At 38.7% G+C, this 18,888-nt stretch overlaps 1 protein-coding gene across 7 annotated transcripts; it reads left to right on the top strand.

The window, feature by feature from the left end:
* Nucleotides 1-5,603: 5,603 nt before the first annotated feature.
* On the top strand, nucleotides 5,604-18,215 carry LOC138372004 (piggyBac transposable element-derived protein 4-like). Of its 7 annotated transcripts, XM_069337055.1 has the most exons (11): nucleotides 5,604-8,204; nucleotides 8,402-8,506; nucleotides 8,732-11,661; nucleotides 12,516-12,694; nucleotides 12,954-13,047; nucleotides 14,115-14,453; nucleotides 14,620-14,737; nucleotides 15,078-15,193; nucleotides 15,484-15,572; nucleotides 17,388-17,546; nucleotides 17,731-18,215. In XM_069337055.1, exon 3 carries the CDS (start codon nucleotides 9,032-9,034, stop codon nucleotides 11,291-11,293), a length of 2,262 nt encoding a protein of 753 aa, XP_069193156.1. In that variant the 5' UTR covers nucleotides 5,604-8,204; nucleotides 8,402-8,506; nucleotides 8,732-9,031; the 3' UTR covers nucleotides 11,294-11,661; nucleotides 12,516-12,694; nucleotides 12,954-13,047; nucleotides 14,115-14,453; nucleotides 14,620-14,737; nucleotides 15,078-15,193; nucleotides 15,484-15,572; nucleotides 17,388-17,546; nucleotides 17,731-18,215. The 7 variants fall into 7 exon arrangements, 6 of the variants coding, with proteins under 6 accessions (XP_069193156.1, XP_069193155.1, XP_069193154.1 ...); XM_069337054.1 differs by lacking the exons at nucleotides 5,604-8,204; nucleotides 8,402-8,506 and having other exon boundaries at nucleotides 8,525-11,661; nucleotides 17,388-17,530; XM_069337053.1 differs by lacking the exons at nucleotides 5,604-8,204; nucleotides 8,402-8,506 and having other exon boundaries at nucleotides 8,525-11,661.
* The last annotated feature ends 673 nt before the right edge of the window (nucleotides 18,216-18,888 follow it).

Here is an 18,888-nt window from a genome sequence, read left to right as displayed (position 1 = left end):
TTAATTAATCACTGAAGGTGATGAAGGTGCTTTTACAAGCTCAGGTTATATAGTTACATCACATACATACATTGTATAATTGATATATTACATGGTTAATCTTGGGTACAGTAGGCTGTTAGAGAGGGAGGGGAGGCAGCCGAGAACCCGCCCATACCCCCTTCCCCTTTCCTGCCCACTCCTCCTTATTCCTGCCCACCCTCCTTATTCCTGCCCACCCTCCTTATTCCTGCCCACCCTCCTTATTCCTGCCCACCCTCCTTATTCCTGCCCAACCCTCCTTACTCCTGCTCACCCTCCTTATTCCTGCCCATCCTCCTTATTCCTGCCCACCCTCCTTACTCCTGCTCACCCTCCTTACTCCTGCTCACCCTCCTTATTCCTGCCCACCCCTCCTTATTCCTGCCCATCCTTCTTACTCCTGCCCACCCTCCTTATTCCTGCCCACCCTCGTTACTTTTGTTCAAAGCACAATACAGTGGTACCTCGGAATGCGATTGTCCCTGTATGCGAGGTTTTCGGAAGGCGAGCAGTATTTACTCCAAAAATTTGTCTCGGAAGGCGAGGGTTACTTCGGGACGCGAGTTTGTTTGAGTTTGATGGTCTGATGACTACGTTCAAGAGAACCCTGTGAAGCAGGATGATAGGGGCTGGACAATACCTGTTTGATGTTGAACTCCTCCAGTGTCCTTTTGAAGAGATCACTGGTGAAGTTGGTACCACAGTCACTTTGAATCTCCCTGGGAAATCCGTATTGAGTGAAGATCTTCAATAGATGTTTTATAACCTTAGCAGCCGTGATGTTCTTCACTGGAACTGCTATGGAAAAAATCTGGTGGTAGGACACAGGATGGTTAGGATGTAGGCGTTACCTGAACTGGTCCGAGGTAAAGGACCAACACAGTCTATTATGAGTCTGTGGAAAGGTTCCGCAGGCACCTGTTTGGGAATCAGTGGTGCTCTGGGAATGGAGACGTTCGGTTTGCCTGCCATCTGACATGTATGACACTGTTTTACGTACTGTTTGACGTTATTTACCATACCTGGCCAGTAGTAGTCTTGACGAATCCCATGGTAAGTCTTGTTGAAGCCGTAGTGGGAGAATGCTCCGTGGGCCAGGTGTAGAATAGTGGGCCTCAGGCTGGTGGGAATCACAAGTTGTTCGATGTTGGCCCAATCGTCCTCCTCCTTCAGTTTACTGGGTCTATATCTGCGGTAGAGCAAGTCGTTCTCTAGGAAGAACCCAGGAATACTGTCGGGTTGAGTCTCAGCCTGGAAAAACAATGGTGTTAAAGTAAGATCTTCCCTCTGCAACTTACGGAACTCCAACTTGGTCAGATGCGGGGGGAGTTTCTGAGGGTCTTGAGGGACAGCGGTAGCAGTAGAGTCAGCTGGCTGTGGACGTGCGGCTTGTGCACGGGTGGTCACGAGAACCGGAGGAGAAACTTCATCACTCTCTTGAACCTCTGCTGGAACATACTCAAGAATAGGGTTTATTGGCACAGAGTTACACACCTGGGGTTTGTCCATGACGATCAGGTTGGTCGGTTGCAGGTCTTCTGCCAAGTCGTTGCCTAGGAGAAGTTGCACTCCAGGCATGGGAAAAGGCTTTTCCCTGACGGCGACTTGGACTTCCCCGTTCACGTAGGGACAATCCAGGTGGACTCTGGCGAGAGGGTATGGAGTGGTAGCAGTGAGGTCAGTGATGAAGACGGTTTCTCCGGTGTAGACGATGTTGGGCACAGCCGACTTCAAGATGATCGATTGTAGAGCCGCTGTGTCCCTCAAGATCTTCAATTTGAAACGTCCCTCCGGATTTGAACCGTTGGCAGAGACAGTTCCAGTATACAGGTGGTTACTGAAAAGAGAAAGATCATTAACATCAACACCAACATTCATCACAGGCTTACCGGACTTAGGAGGAGTTGGTTTGGGTCTTTGTTGGTCAGTGGTTCCCTTGTATTGAGACTTACCACACTTGTCTATGGTATGTCCATAGAGTCTACAATACTTGCAGTACAGTTGTGAACCAGCTTGATCGGGGCTCACCTTCTCGTAACTGTACCACGACTTCTTACTGGAGGATGGTTCGGGTGTCAGCCGGTGGATGAGGCTGTAAGTGTCAGCCGACTTAGCACACTTCAGGTAGTCGGTTTCTTCTTTATCTGCTAAGTAGAGGCGGACAGGAGGTGGCACACGTCTCAAGAATTCTTCAACAAGCATCAGGTTGACGAGTTCTGTAAAAGTAGAGACATGTGCTGCTTCCAGCCATTTCATGAAATACCTCCGTTTCGTGTTAGCAAACTCGAGGAAGGTAGTGGTACTTGCCTTCAGGTGGTCACGGAATTTCCTTCTATAACTTTCAGTAGAGAGGAGGTAGGCGTCCAACACTGCTTGTTTTAGAGTGTAGTAGTCATTCTCAGACGCCAAAGTACTGAGTGTGACTGCAGCTCTACCTGTAAGATGGACTCTGAGAAGTGTGGCCCATTGGTCGACAGGCCAACTGAGTTGATTAGCAAGGGTTTCAAAGGTGGTAAAGAACACATCAACTTCTGCTTCTACAAAGGATGGCATTAACTTACTTGCATGTGATATATTAAAACTGACGGGAAGATTGGCAGTAGCTTGCTGGCGTTGAGTGAAGTGTGAAGTTTCCAAGGCGATTTCACGTTGACGACACTCTAGAGCCAGAGTCGCTTGTTGCTTGTCATGTTCACGTTGTATTTCCAACTCGCGTTGTTTGGTTTCAAGCTGTACTCGTTCACGTTCACGGAGTAATGCGACCTCACGTTCGTGTTCTTCTCTCCTCAAAGCAGCTTCGCGTTCTTGTTCGTTTCTCCTCAAAGCAGCTTCGCGTTCTTGTTCGTCTCTCCTCAAAGTAGTTTCACGTTCTCTGAGGGTGATTTCTCGTTCTTGGTCTTCCCTACGTATGGCAGCTGCTTCTCTTTGCTGCTCACGTTCAATCTTGGCCAGCTCTAGTTTGAGTTTCAGCGTTGCCAAGTCAGGTTTATCTGCAATATAGTAAGTTTCATGAGTTTCAGAGTCTATCTTACCTTGCTCTAAATAGTAATCCAGCAACAGGTTGTGTAGGTCATTTTTGTTGGCTTGGTAGGGAACTTCTAGTTGATACTCATGTGCAAGAGTTTGTAATTCAGTCTTCTTGGCACGACTTAAAGTCCCTATTTCACCTGCTGGATTTGTACGGAAAGCTTGGAGACGAAACATGGTGAAATTAGCAAATAAAGGTACACGAATATTCAATAGTGAATGTCAGAAACAGGACAACGTGGCAACTGGTACCTATCCTGTGAGATCTTTAACAATTAAAGTTAAGTGAAAGATATTAAATGATTAAATTAAATCAAGGGCGCAGGAAATCTTGTACCCGGTACTCATGTAAGAGGATAAGGGCAAGAAAATCCTACTAACAAATGAAACAGAGTTTCGAAAACAAATGAAACAATTAAATGCTTCAAAAGTAAAATTGGTAGTCCAAGAATGTAGGCATACCTTGCCACGTCTCTATAGGACATAAAGCAAGTTTTTCCTACTGAATTTAATATGATACTTACAGAATTAGCGAACTTTTGTGCTCTGAAAAAATAAGCTAATTCCCTACCATTGTATGTATCATCATCTCTGACTGACGTGTAGGGGTGCGAGGTGTCAACTGGTGACGAGAACTGCTGCTGAGGTCCCAATTCAGCAACTAAAGTTCGAGCTAGAGGAACTATGGCCCTCTTTGTCCTCCTACAGTCAGATTGCAGAAGATTGGGTACTCTTGACCCGGGGCAGACCACAGTACCAGGGTACCAATATGATGATCTGTCAGAATGAGAAATATTCAAGGGACATAGATGGTAAACACGAGTAATAACACGGAGGGAGAGATGACCAATTAAGAGTATGACTGCGGCCTACAGTCACCACGTAATCCAAAGTTGTCTCACCTTCACTATATGTTACTCTCGTAATGCACAATACACCGCACCTTATAAAAAATGAAATTGAATATGAAAAATAGTAAAGCTACGTTAACAAAGTTAAATACGCTTACCATAAATTACCACTTGGCACCAGTACCTGAGTGAAGCTCCTAGGACAGGCCCCCATATAACTTGTGACGGTAACGCATTGGTGTTCGGCTGTTTAAGGCTAGGGGTATGGCCTCGTCACATAGTTATAAAAAAAAATAGAAAACTGGAACTTCGTCTGTGGTAAGGTAAGGAGAAGACACACAAAACACAAGTAAATTTTAACAATGAAATTTTAATTACGTTAAATAAATCAAAACATGAATAAAATGCACAAACAAATTCTTATAATAAAATCAATCAATCAAAATAATAAGAATACTTAAATGACACAATGAAAAGTTACGTTAAGATAAAATAACAAGAAGTGCAACACAAAGTTAAATGGGAGGTGCTGGAATATTGGCTTTAAGCTATCACCTCTCTCAGTACACGCTAACGTCTAGCTGGGAGGAGTGATAACTACGAAAGCACTGAACATTCTGAGGTCTGAGGTCGTGGCGACCCCAGACATCAAGTAGTATGGGGGGGCGAGTGCAGGTGCAGCCAGACCGGCGACCAATCAGCGGGGCCGGTAGCGATCAACGAGTAGTTTGGCGGTTTGAGTCTGAACAGGTGTCTCTGGCTGCAACGTTTTGCGCTCTGGCAAGCCTTGCTGGTGTTGTTGTCGTTGTTGGACATTTCTTCCATAGTAGTTTTATATAACCACAACGACGTAATTGTGGAGGGAAGAGCAGGCTCAATCTCTTGAAGGAGATTATCGTCACAATATATATATATATATATATATATATATATATATATATATATATATATATATATATATATATATATATATATATATATATATATATAAATAATATCATATATGGCTATCCTCTCTGAAATTGCAGGGAAAAGGACTTGGGTCCTTGATGTATGTACGGTGGATCATAGTAGGCTTAAGTTAAATGCCTTATAAAGACCCTTAGGCCATTTTCATAGTCATTCCTGATGCAAATGTCCTGTCAAGGGTGTATAGATAGATGAATAAATATGGTTGTAGATAAATGGATAAAGGGGTAATATTATAAACACATTTGTAAAAATATTATTATAAATTATAAATACTGTATATATATATATATATATAAAATTATTTAAATTTATATATAAAAATATTTTTTGGTCAAAATATTGAATTATAGTTTGAGTGAAATTTAAAATAGCTAAAGAAGATAGTCTAAAAATCAGTGTAAGATTATAATTAAAGTATAATAATTTCAGCCGCTGCCGAACTTGCTGCAGAAAAAAAAAAAATCCAAGAATCGCAAGTGAAGATTTCTCAATGGCAGCAAAGAAGAATGAAGGCTGAAATTTCTTGGGAAGAAAGTCGGTCAGTTCTATTTGAGTGGGAGGTGTGTAGGCACGCTGTTCCAGTTGAAGGTACATACACAATACAGTGGTACCTCGCATAACGAATTTAATCCGTTCCATGTTCGTCATGTGAAACGGACGTCATACAAAACGAGTGTCTCCCCATGTAACCAGTGTGATGCACTGTGTTTATTGTGAAATTTCCCCAGAGTGCATGACATCAAATGTTCCCAAAATAAAATTTTTCTTTGTAAAATGATAAATTACCGTCCCTGAACATGTCTATGTAAAAATAATTACCAAATTCCACTTACTTTGGCTGTGAGGGCGTGGACAAGGTGCGCTGTGACGTCATCAGGGCCTGGTCGCCCGTGTGTGAAGCTCCCAGACACGGTCGCGCAGGCCATTCAAGCACCGCGTGTTGCCACAAATATATTTTCAAATATTTTTTCTATGCATTTCCAATGCGGTTTTATTTGTTTCATTTATCGTATATGATGCATATTTGTGACCTTTACAATATGTATACAGTAGAATGTTCATAATTTTCCATGAAACTGTGATACATGTGTCAGTAATGTGTCCACAATAAATGTTTATTGTCACAATATTACGTGGTAATAATTCACTAATATTACAATATGTACAGTTTCACATACTATTTACACAGTAACACACTGTATTACACACTCAGTAATTTGGAGGTGCATAATAGTCGACGAAGTAGTCCATGGTACACAGCGCGACTTTGCTCTCCTTGCACCAGCTACAGATAGATTTTTGCTTCCTGTTTCATCGTTATGTGTGCTTGCAAATAACGCACTTGCGTGCACCCTTGGCTTTAGTACTTGTAGGTGGTATGTAGCCAAGCTTGTAAAGCATAAAGTAGTATTGAAACGATTATAGGAAAAGCTCAATTTGTAAGGTAGTCTTGAAAAGATCGCTTTGTAAGGTCCCACACAGGAAGAGATTCAGCTAGCCTCAAAGAGTGTCCATCAGTCAGGAAGAGATTCAGCTAGCCTCAAAGAGTGTCCATCAGTCAGGAAAAGATTCAGGTATTCTTGAAAATATCAATGAACACCACCACCATGGAAGCCGCTAACACTGTTAATCTATGCTACTTGTATCAGATGCATCATCACTGAACGCAGAAAACGATTCATCTATGTATCATCTATATACATTAGAGATGGCAAGGGTGGGGCTCAGAGCTACACCTGGATACGCTTGCTGTATCATCCTCATAGGTGCTGTATCACTGGCATCCGACCGTTGTGTTAAGCCCTTATTGCGCCTAGCTTCACCAATGTTATGACCCTTATGTTCTTCAAACAAAAGGGTCTGAATTGCACCGACTGAGCACAGTCTTTCAACACCGTGTGGGACAGGTGTTTGAGAGCCAGAGGCATGTGTGCCACAAATGGTTGCTCACGCAGTACTAACCCAGCCAGCAGCCCTTGTCTTTCATATTCGTTATGGCAAAAGGTTCGTTCAGTTTTTGTTAGGTAGGCTGCTCCATTATGACAATCTTTCTTTGTTTCAAATGTGTTCCATTTGTTTTGTATTTGTCACTTACGTCTCAATAATGGAGCAGCCTACCCGACAAACACTGAACGAACCTTTATGACATTTGTCCATTTTTCAAATTGTTTCAACAGTTCTTTTATTTTTCGTTTTTTTTTTTTTTTTTTTAAGAAACATGGAGCAGCCGACCTGTAGACCACCGAACGAACCTTTTTGACATTTGTACTGGTTTTCAAAATTCTTCATTCTTTTTATTATTTACGTTTTTTGTATGTAAGAAACATGGAGCAGCCTACCTGCCGACCACCGAACGAACCTTTTGCTATAAGGCAAATGAAAAATAAATATTGAACACATTTGAAGAAAGGAAAATGTCATAATGGTTTATTCAGTGTATGTAAGGTAGGCTTCTCCATTATTGAGACGCAAATGACAAATAAAAAACAAATGGAACACATTTGAAACAAAGAAAGATTGTTATAATGGAGCAGCCTACCTGCCGAACACCGAACGAACCTTTTTGACATTTGTTGTATATCAGACATTTCATTTCTTTTTTCCTACAAAAACGTCAATGCTTTGCAACATCTCAGTAGTCACCCTTTTATATCCCAGCATCATTAGCATCTTTAAACAAGAACAACATAATTTATGTGCATCGTCGGAGGCGTCTAAGAATGTGCAAGAAGCAGCGCGACCCCTCCATGTGGTGTTGACGTTACTCAAACCAGCGTTCGTCATAAGGGACGATTTGACGCCGATCGTTCCGTTCGTTACCCAAAATATTCGTCTTTTGGGGCAATCGTTATGCGAGGTACCACTGTACTTATAAGCATATTGTCTATTTACATCAGCATATCAGTTTACATTACAACTTATTATATTTGCGTTTTTTTTAGTTATATTTTTTGAATAGAGAGTGGATAATTCGTTTTAAATATACCTGAAGCATTTTATCACTAAAGAAAAATGTTTATGTATACTTATAGACCATATTTTTTTCCTAATTCTGCATGATCTGAAACTGTAAAAAGTCTTTTTTGACAAAGATGCGATATTTTTGAACATATGTTTTCAAATATTTTCATTTGACAGACACCAAATGCTTCAAATGTAGGATTGAAGCCAGCATCAAATGTGAAGATTGTCATCGCCTATTCTGCTACCACTGTGATATGAAAAAATTTTGTTTAACCCCATTCCATGATAGGTTTTTCTGGGCCAATGGATATTATGAAGCATTGCCACCAACTGTGACTGTTGACCTTAATGGGACATTCACTGACTGGCGTATGTAAACCAAAAAATTCTTTACATATGAAAACTTTTCTTTTTACCAAGCTATTACAATATAAGTACCAAAATATTGAAAGAAAAAAATAAATAAATTTTTTACTCAATAAGCAATTCAATTTTTATGGCATTTGACTTACTGAATATTATTTAAATATGCAATCTGCTAAGTTTATTATTATTTTCTTATTCAGAACCTGTTGTGCCAGTTCCTGTGCCAAAAATTTCCTGTAACTGTAAAGACTGTAACCTTAACATAAAGAGTTCTGACATCATGTGTACTTTCATAATGCTCTCAGGTATATTTGATTTAATATTAAGTTTGAACACATAAGTCTATGAGTATTTGCATCACTGAATATAGTAGCATCACTAAAGTTCTAGTGACGATACCCATACCCAAGCATGTGGACTTCAATCTTTGAGACACAAACATATCCATTCAGTCATGAAGATGAGTTTTACAAAAGATTCAAAATAAGCTGCTTTATTTTAGGAATAAATACTAAAACTAAGCTTTCTAGGCAGGTATGACCTTTATCTGCCCATATTTGAGTGTCAAGAGTGTGGATACAGCCTTCCTGCAGATGCTAAGATGTTGTATGATGGTGGATACTTCTGCTCATCAGCCAGGAAAAGTAACACATTCTTCAGCACCAAACTCCTGAACAACTGGCATTTCCTTCAAAGGAACAGCCCCGGTTTATCAATGAAATCCTTGTTAACCCTTAAAGTGCGCATCACTTCATATGAAGTGTAAATCGTTTTACCAGTCAACTGCGCTTCACTTCATATGAAGTGTATGGGTACCGCGCACGATTTGAATGGCCCGCGGTGTAGCTGGGGGTCCCATACGCTGCCCAGGGGCTCTAGTAAACAGCGGCCATTTTGAAAAAAAATCCAGCTCACGCTCCGATGGCATGGGAGGCCTCAGTTTAGCGAGAGTCACCATGGCGAGCGCACGGTCAAACGCCTCACGAGCATGCATCACTCAGTCCCTCACCCCAGAGCAAATAGCCCACGAATTATTCTCTGAAGGTGAAGAAAGTGTGTTTGACGATTCAGACAACGATGAGGATTATACACAGTTGTCGGGAGATAGTAGCAGCAGCAGTGAAAGTGAGAATGACCGCCATGCCATGGCGAGGCCTATACGCTCTCCCATGCCTCCTCGCCCATTTTCTACCCCAATTCTACCACGACCTCACAGTTCCTGTGGATATTTTCTGTTTGAGGGTGACGAGTCAGAGGGAGGTGACTCCTTTTCTGGGTTTAGTGACTCAGATCAAAGTTTTATTGAGCCTGTGGCTGGTACCAGTGGTGTAACTGGGCGAGAAATTGTCGCGTCAGCAGCATCTCGCCCAGCCAAGCGCCACCACATGGCACCACATGAGGGACCAAGACCCTCGTGTTCACGTGCACCCACCTCACGTGCACGTAGCCGCCGTGCTTCTCGCAGACGGTATTCAGCTCCTGGTCGCCGGTATGCATCGCTTCCTCGCCGTCTTTCCTCTGCATCTCGCAGGACGCCTGGTGTACTTGAGTGGAGTGATGGTGACGATTTTATTCCTAATATTCCTCACTTTGACGATAAAGATGTAGGGATTACAAACCTTTTCCCTAATCAAGGTGAGGACATGGCTGAGATGGAATATTTTACAGCATTCTATGATGAACCACTCATGGAATACATTGTACACCAAACGAACCTGCATGCTGCTTACCTGATTGAGAGGGAAATCACAGAATTTTCACGACTGCAGCGTTGGAAAAATACCACAGTGGCGGAAATGTATGTGTTTTTGGCACTCTGTTTGTTGATGAAGCACTGTCACAAACATGCAATAAATGACTATTGGAGCAAGGACAAGACAATACCAACACCTTTATTCGGGAAATATATGTCACGAGACAGGTTTCAGATACTCCTCAGGTGTCTACATTTTGGAAGTGTTCAGGACCGAACACCTGATGATAGACTGTGGCGAGTGAGGCACTACATGAACGATGTTATTGGAAAATTCAGAGATTTTTACGTACCAGCACAGAAGCTGGTGGTTGATGAATCTCTCATACTTTTCAAGGGACGTGTTCCATTCAAACAGTACATTCCCTCAAAACGAAACCGATTTGGCCTGAAATTTTTTGTTCTTTGTGATTGTGAGACAGGATACGTGTTACACATGATTCTGTACTCGGCTAGTGATGTAGACATTCCCGGTAACGACGAACATGGATTCTCGGGGAGTGTAGTGAAGACCATCATGGCTCCGTGGATGAACAAGGGACACATTTTATACACAGATAATTACTATACAAGTCCCTTGCTAGCTCGGTTCTTGCTAGAAAATAGAACCGGATTGGTTGGTACAGTAAAGCCACAACGAAGGGAAATGCCTGTGTTTGACAACGACATTGCAGTTGGTGAGTGTCAGAGAAGGAAAAGTGATAACATTCTGTCAGTTCGGTGGAAAGACAAAAGAGAGGTGAACTTGTTGACAACAATTCATGATGGAACAATGGTGAACAGTGGGAAAGTGAGCCATAAAACAAACGCACCACTATATAAGCCAGACTGTGTTTTAGACTATAATATCAACATGCGGTTGATTGATAACTCAGACATGATGATTGGCACTGCAGAGTGTGTGCGGAAGACATGTAGGTGGACGAAAAAAGTGTTCTTCCATCTTGTGGACATGAGCATGCTGAACTGTTTCAACATGTACCTTGTGAGAACTGGACGTAAGCCCACTTTCCGTGACTTTGTATTTGATGCTGCAATACAGTTATTAGGAAAGTTTGCAAAAGATGTCCCAGGTATTCAGCGGCCCATCATAAACCCACTGTTGCAGCATGCTGGTACTCCACGCCTCGCTCACACTGAAGGCTTCCTAGCACACAAACTTAAGTATTTGCCACCTGGTGTGAAGCGTGCAATAGCCCAACGTGATTGCTTGGTGTGTAAAACAACGACACGTAGAGACAAGAAACGGAAGCTTGTGCAAACATGGTGTGAAACGTGTGGTATCCCATTATGTGCTGTCGACTGCTTCAATGACTACCACAGTCTAGAAATCTTCTAAGTGTGCTTCAAAGTGTGTATAGCGTGTGCGAGTGTGTAAATATGTAAACATATAAGCAGAACATATAATATAATAGACTGTAATGACATATTATATTGCCGTAATTGAAAACATTTGTGTGCGCCTGTGTATACTCAAATATGCAACAATTATTGATACAAAATATGTTCAAACAGTATTTGAAACAATTAGTGAAAAAAAATTAGATAAAATGCGCTTAGACATTGTAAATAAATAGCGCGAAAATATATTTGTGGCAACTCTGGCTGTTTGAGGACCGCGCGCAACATCTCCCGGGCGTGTACTGCATGAGCGACCATGCAGATTGTGACGTCATCGCAGAGCTTCTCAGCTCTATTGCAACAAAAGTAAGTACAATAGAATTTTTTTGTTATTTTTCCCCGTGATCAGTGAACAGAACTTAACAGATTAGCAAAAAAAAAAAATTTCTTTTTTTTTCAAAATGACATGCGCCTGTGTGGATAGCAGGATATTAGACCCCGAGCATCTTAAGGGTTAATAGCGCTCCAAGCGCTTGGCTCTCATAATGGAAGAGTAAGTATTTATTAATTTTATATATGTAATGTAAGTACCTGTATACATTAAACTGTATATATAATAATACATAAAAATATGAACCCACTCCACACATTCTCTTGTGCCACTTACATGTACAAAACCTTGTTCTTAAATGCACATCCTGATCTGAAACTCTTCCTTGATAGATGTAAAGGATCCCATAATCACCACACCAGAAATCAATATCTCTCTGATATCCCCTGAGTCAAACTAAATCTGAGCAAACTCTCTATGCAAATAAAGTAATTGGTTATTGCTCCTAATTGGTAAACTCTCTATTGAATTAAAAGCTGTCCAGCTGTTCAAAACATTATTCAAAAGTAAAACGAAAAAGCATTAATTTCATCCTTATAGTTTCCTACGTAGTTCTTCAAACTTGCACTGTTACTTGTGCTACCCACTCCCCCAATATATATGCCTGACTCATGCAACTTGCATGGCTTAGCCACATCTGGGCCTAGTGCTGGGAACTAGGTACCCAGCACTACGCTGGGAACAAGGTTCCTAGTATTAGGCTGGGAACCAGGTTCCCAGTACTAGGCTGGGAACGTAGTTGTTCAATCTTGCACTATAACTTGTGCTACCCACTCCCCCAATATATGGGGCTAATCCATGCAAATTCTATATTCAGTATATATTTCAGGATGGTTGCATCAACTTTGAAGCTGCTAAAAGAACATTCCAGGAGTGGAGATTTATGCAGTATGAACTTGCAAATGTCCAAAGCTACAATAAGAACGTGTGCCCTGCTTGTCATACTAACCCATTTGCCATACATATTGATGGCAACAAAAAGTTATTCCCATATGAAAAAGTTGGAAGGTACAGTTCTTAAATAATTTTCCTTTTGTAAGATAAATTTTTATTTTTCAACAATTAATACATTTCTATTAGGGCAACTTATATATCACAATACATTATTCGTTATGTAAATATATCAATATCTGAAAAATTCTTACATGCAATACATAATAGCGTTATTCATGTATTACAACATTAAGTAATATATATTTACACAATCATCAAAATTGAAAACAAATCAATGTAAATTATGTAAATACTGTCATTTTGTTTCTTTCAGAGGATTGAGGGAATCATATTATTCAGAGAGTGTCTTTGCTGCTGACAATGATGTGGCTAATCACCTTAACCATATAGAGAGCTTAAAAACAAAGGTAAATATTATGTGTACAGACTTTGTAAACTGTACATAGATTTTATATTTTTATTTATATATACAAGACTTTTTACATTCTTGTACAGCCACTAGCACGCATAGTGTTTCAAGCAAGTCGTTAATCGTATGTTCCCCAGAATATGACCCCACCCAATCCATTAACAACCAGGTACCCATTTTACTGTTGGGTAAACAGGGGGGGGGGGGGCATAGTTAAGGGTTGATGCCCAGTAAATCTTCCAAGGCCAGGATACAAACCCAGGACAAAGCGCTCGCGAAACGCCAGGCGAGTGTCTTAACCCACTACACCATTGGGAAAAGACAGTCATGATGTCTTACAGTTTACAGAGTTAATATATATATTATAACAAGTAGTTAGGTTTTTTTAACCCACAGGCAAGTCAACAAGTAAAACATAGAGTACTCAACGTTTGTCAAGAGCTACATGCACCATATAAATGGTGATTTTTGGGGTCTGAAGTCATATTGATTAAGATGCTATATTTCTGTTGGTCTATATCACTTTTATATAACCCATCAGGTAGGTTAACCTACCTAACCTAACCTAACCTAACTTTTTCTGCTACCTAACCTAAGCTAACCTATAAAGATAGGTTAGGTTAGGTTAGGTAGGGTTGGTTAGGTTCGATCATATATGTACGTTAGTTTTAACTCCAATAAAAAAAAATTGAACTCATACATAATGAAATGGGTAGCTTTATCATTTCAAAAGAAAAAAAATAGAGAAAATATATTAATTCAGGAAAACTTTGCTTATTAGGCAAATCGGGCCTTGCATAGTAGGCTGATAAGTGCGTTCTGGCTACTAGGTACGACATATATATATATATATATATATATATATATATATATATATATATATATATATATATATATATATATATATATATATATATATATATATATATATACATACATATATATATATATATATATATATATATATATATATATATATATATATATATATATATATATATGATATAAATATATAATATATATGATATATATATATAATATATATCATTTATATTTGATTTGCAGAACAGCCAAAATTGTGGTGTCTCGTTGTGGAAAGCGGCGCGAAAAGAACCGTATACACACAAATCCCTGGACCAGACTGGCATAAACCTTGCATCATGCCGGCATGGTGTAATTCTCAAAATGTGCAATATGACTCGTGGTGAGGTTTTTGGCTATGCACACTATCTCCATATAAATTACTTCAAAAGTGCCAAGTACATCTGCCAGGACATCATATGCCAGTACAGTACTGGCCATGGGCCCTGAAAAATTCAAGAAAAAAATAAATAATTCACCCTACTGGAGACAAAGCCGTTCCTAGGTGTTTTGCATGCAAAAGGACATGCATGGTATTGCCAGGTAAATAATTATCATTTGTCAAAATAACGGGTATTAATGCAACGTTATTTTAGGGTTAAAAAGCTATTAATCAGAATAAAGTATTTAATCATAATTAAATTTTTGAGCAATCGACTAATATTCTTTCCTTGTAATTATTTTACAGTGTGTTACATCTTAATTATAGGTCTTGTATGGAGGACGCTGGCAGCACGGAAGTGGTTTGACCACAGGTGAAGAAACCGAGCAAATTTTCAGCTATATGTCGCGGTACAACAGTACCACCAAAAACATGTTGAAAACCGGTTAGTTTATAGTGCATTGTTACAATGAGGAAGGTATAATCTATTAAAACTTGTTAGTGATATTTATTATGTGTAATGAAGATGACTTCAGTAACTAGCAACACCTGGTGTCACCCTACAACTTTGTGTATATGAATTGGATTTGATTAATATAGCAAGTAAATTATAGATAGTATTATAGATAGTTCAAAAATAAAAATAAAAATAACATTTACTGCCATTAAACAGCCTTCATCAGCAGTTAGGCTCGTAAGGATTGTTTTTTTTTGTAATATCAAATATTAAATAAAAATTGCAACATTTATTATACTAACAGGGCAGTTTTTCCTCCTGTTGATAGGCAAAAGAAGCTGCAGAGTTAATAAGAAAGGAGTTAGCTGACTTATCTCTTGATGAAAAACAACTTCTCATCTGGATTGCAGAGTTAACCAACTTAGCCCAGAGTTTAAATAAAAGGTTTGCTTGTAAAATATATAGTAAGAAACACTTTTTTGAAATACTCTTATATATTTTAACAAGGTTATTGTACTGTAAAATCAATGCTGTACCATAAATCATAAAATTGCCAAAACATTTCTTTATTATTTTAATTGTTTAGTTCTTGTACAATAATTGTCAGCCATCATAAAATGCCATTGTGACCATTGCCTAAAAATTTAAGTTAAATTTTTTTTTAATTAATCAGGGACTTTACATGTTTGAATTTAGTAAACATTATAGTAAACAGTATCCTCTATTCTCAACAGATCAGTTTCTCAAAATGATGTTCAAAAGGGGATAGAGTTAGTATGTGACTCAATTAGAACCAAGAAATCCCACATATCCAGTGTAGCAGGTATGTTAAAGCTTATGTATAAGTTAGGGACTGATAAAACAAACAGAAATCTTTTAGTGTTTGTAAAATACTTCAAGAAAACAATGACTTTTTTTTTATCTAAACACATCTAATGTCATTTATTTCTCAGGTAGATTTGTATGGATACCATCTCACTTAGGTGTTGTCCTATGTAATTATAGGTAATTGTCAAAATTAAGTTGAGATATCAATATCTATGGCAGGTGCCTGCAGGTAATGAATCTGCCAATGGAAATCATTCCAGTTGTAAACTATGTGAACAAAAGCTAGGACATACTGTCTATCACTATATATGTGATTGTCCTGTTATCAATGACTTCAGAACAAATGGTATGATGTACTTTGAGTTTTGTTATTACTTCATACACTCAGGAATATTGGAAGATGTCGGAAAATCCGACACCATTTAATATATCATACAGACAGATAAGAGCTGTGTTGTATAAACAAGTTACCCATAGAAAACGTAACTTGTAGTGGAATTACCGTCTAAAGAAAACGGGATATCATCACCACATACTATTATAATTCACCAGCTATTCTGCTGGGAATTGTTCTTAAATACATTAGTCTTTGGACTTTACCATCATAAAAACATCTTATATAAGTTAACTTAATTATCAATATTAAAGTAGAGTAAATGTGACCCTTCTATCACTTTCTGACATGTGAACAATGTAAGCCAGGCGTCAGAGTGAGGAAGGAGGGCAGCCATTGTTGTGTCACCTCCGAGACGTGTGGAGCAAATTCGGCTCCTATCATATCTGGACAATGTCGGCCAGTAACGTCAATAGTATGGAGTGTTAAACAGCCATTGTTTATACTAGACCAGAGGCTCACGGGAGCAAATGCGGCTCCTGTTAATTTTACTTGGACGTAGTGTTATGGAAACCAAGGGTGTACCATTTTCAACACGCTGTCAACAATTCAAGTTAAGTGTTCTTTCCGAAACCCATGTATCTTTCATTTATGGCCATTAATGTCATTATATAGGGTGACCCGGTTAGAGCACGTGGAAGCCTCAAACTAAAGGTAATTAAGCCAGGTCTTCAATGTTCCATGTACAGTATTTTCTCTGATATACTTGTCATATATAGGATTCTGGCTTCACAGCTAGCGCACTTTTGACAGGTCAAGACGAGGAAGCAAGATTTGTGCACCAGTTACTGGGTGATATGGAAGCTACCTCAAAGAGGATAATTTGGTGTCTACACCCTAGTTATACCTGGTGCACTAACCTGCTGTACTATAAGATAAGGAACCTCTTCAATGTATGTAGTTAATTCTGCAGTTTGATTGGCTGCATATATATTAATTTAATAACCCCCCTAATGTGTAGAGGATCGATTTGTGAGATTATGAGATTATTGCAGAAATACAGTCCACTTATCATTATACAAATTGCTATCGAAGTATATAAATTAACGTAAATATAAATTCATATAAATTAAACAAATATAAATCTCACAGGTCGGTACCCACAGAAGATATTCTTGTGCTGTACCCCGATTTTGTTAGTGGAGGCTAATAGATCAGCCTTACATTTCATATTCTCTCCAGATTCCATGTATGACTGGCTGTCCTGTGAGGTTTTTGATCTACACTGTGGTCTTTCATACATAATAGGATAGCAGCACATTGCAGTGTATACCTAAGCTTGTTAAAAAAAACGTGGTTGGCAAATATTTATGTAGTGTGTTCTGCTACTTTTGTGTAGGTATTCACTACTAAGTATATACAAAACAAATTTATCAACTATAATCTTATTTACTAGTAACAAAGTGTTTCTTTCAGTTTCAAGCAAAATGAGATCACGATACCGTGCAAAGATTGAAGCAGACAAGAAAAAGTTGAGGGAACTGATAGCGGTCTACAATGAAGACAATATTAACTTAATTACTCCACTGAAATAAATGTTATTGCATTATAGCTACTTGGTAATTATTTTAACAGGTAGCTTAATCATTGTTGTTTGTGTCTAAGCTAAGTAAAATTAGTAAAAGCATTTTGTAGACACAAATTGTAATATATTTTCATTATCACTTTTACTGGTTAAAGTTTAAATGAAACACTTGTTAGGAAAACAAACATTTAATTTAAAAAATACCTGAAATAATGATGTGTGTGTGTTTTACAGGAACAGGGTAAATACTCAATAAAGAAGTCATCATTCCAGCATGTAACCAGTGGACTTATGGCCCTCTTGCTAAATATGAAAAAATTATATCAAATTAAACTAATTGAGGCAACTAACCTGTTTTCTGAAGACAGGGAAGTAGAGTACAACAAATTTCAAATAGACAGTCAAGATTCCGAGGATTTCGAGACCGACAGTGACAACAGTGTAGTCAGTATTGAGTCACAGACTGACAACGAAGAAATGGAAGAAACACTCTTCCCTTTGATTTGAGTAGCTTTAAGTAGCAAAGCAAAGAGAAAATAACAAGTATTCTCTACCCCTGGGTTGGGCAAATGTTCTTTGCCCAAATCATCGTCATGTTAATTTTGCATCCCTATGTTGCTTAAGAAAGATTTGTTTTCAAATTAGTTTTTATTTTTATTAATTACCCTCAAAATTTTGTTTAGTTTAGAAATGCTTATTAAATAAATTGTAGTTGTAGTTATGTGCAATTTCTTTGCTTTCCTTCAAAAAACACACACAAAAAAAAAAAAAGGTAAACATGAAAAATGAGTGCCCAAATGAGATACAGAAAACTTTTTTAGTATCAGTAGTTGACAAATGAAATGCATCAGGAAGTGATGTTGTGGAGGCAGACTCCGTACAAAGTTTCAAGTGTAGATATGACGGCCCAGTAGGTTCAGGAAACTACTTCATTTGAGATGATTCTTCCTAGTATTACGTAATGAAGAAATATGATATATTTACTCACTATAATGTTGGTACTGAATGTATAACATGGAAATACACATTTTTACTCTGAAATAATCATATTTTATAACGAAATTATACGAAACTTAACTCGCAGTTCAACACAGGAAGTCTACATTCTAAGCCTGGTAGCACTCGAAATTATTGACAACACTGAAGTAGACAGCTTAATTATTTCTGACTCCCTTTCTTCACTACGAGCAATAAACAGTTTGCAATCATGTAATAACGTGCTTGTCTTGGAAGCTAGACATAGATATATAAGAATACTTAGCAAGAGGGTAAATATAAAAATGTTGTGGATTCCTTCCCACATTGGCATGCAGGAACATGACAATAAATAAGCCTCTGTATCTCTTTCCACTTCGGCTCACAAGATGGGTATAGGGTGCATAATAAATGCGC

The sequence above is a fragment of the Procambarus clarkii genome, chromosome 37 (assembly GCF_040958095.1).
Source record: "Procambarus clarkii isolate CNS0578487 chromosome 37, FALCON_Pclarkii_2.0, whole genome shotgun sequence".
Classification (NCBI taxonomy): Eukaryota; Metazoa; Arthropoda; class Malacostraca; order Decapoda; family Cambaridae; genus Procambarus; species Procambarus clarkii.
This window is presented reverse-complemented; position numbering and strand designations above follow the sequence as displayed.

Excerpts from the sequence above, each read along its gene's own strand:
- LOC138372004 (XM_069337055.1), top strand. The coding sequence starts at position 9,032 with ATGGCCCGCGGTGTAGCTGGGGGTCCCATACGCTGCCCAGGGGCTCTA.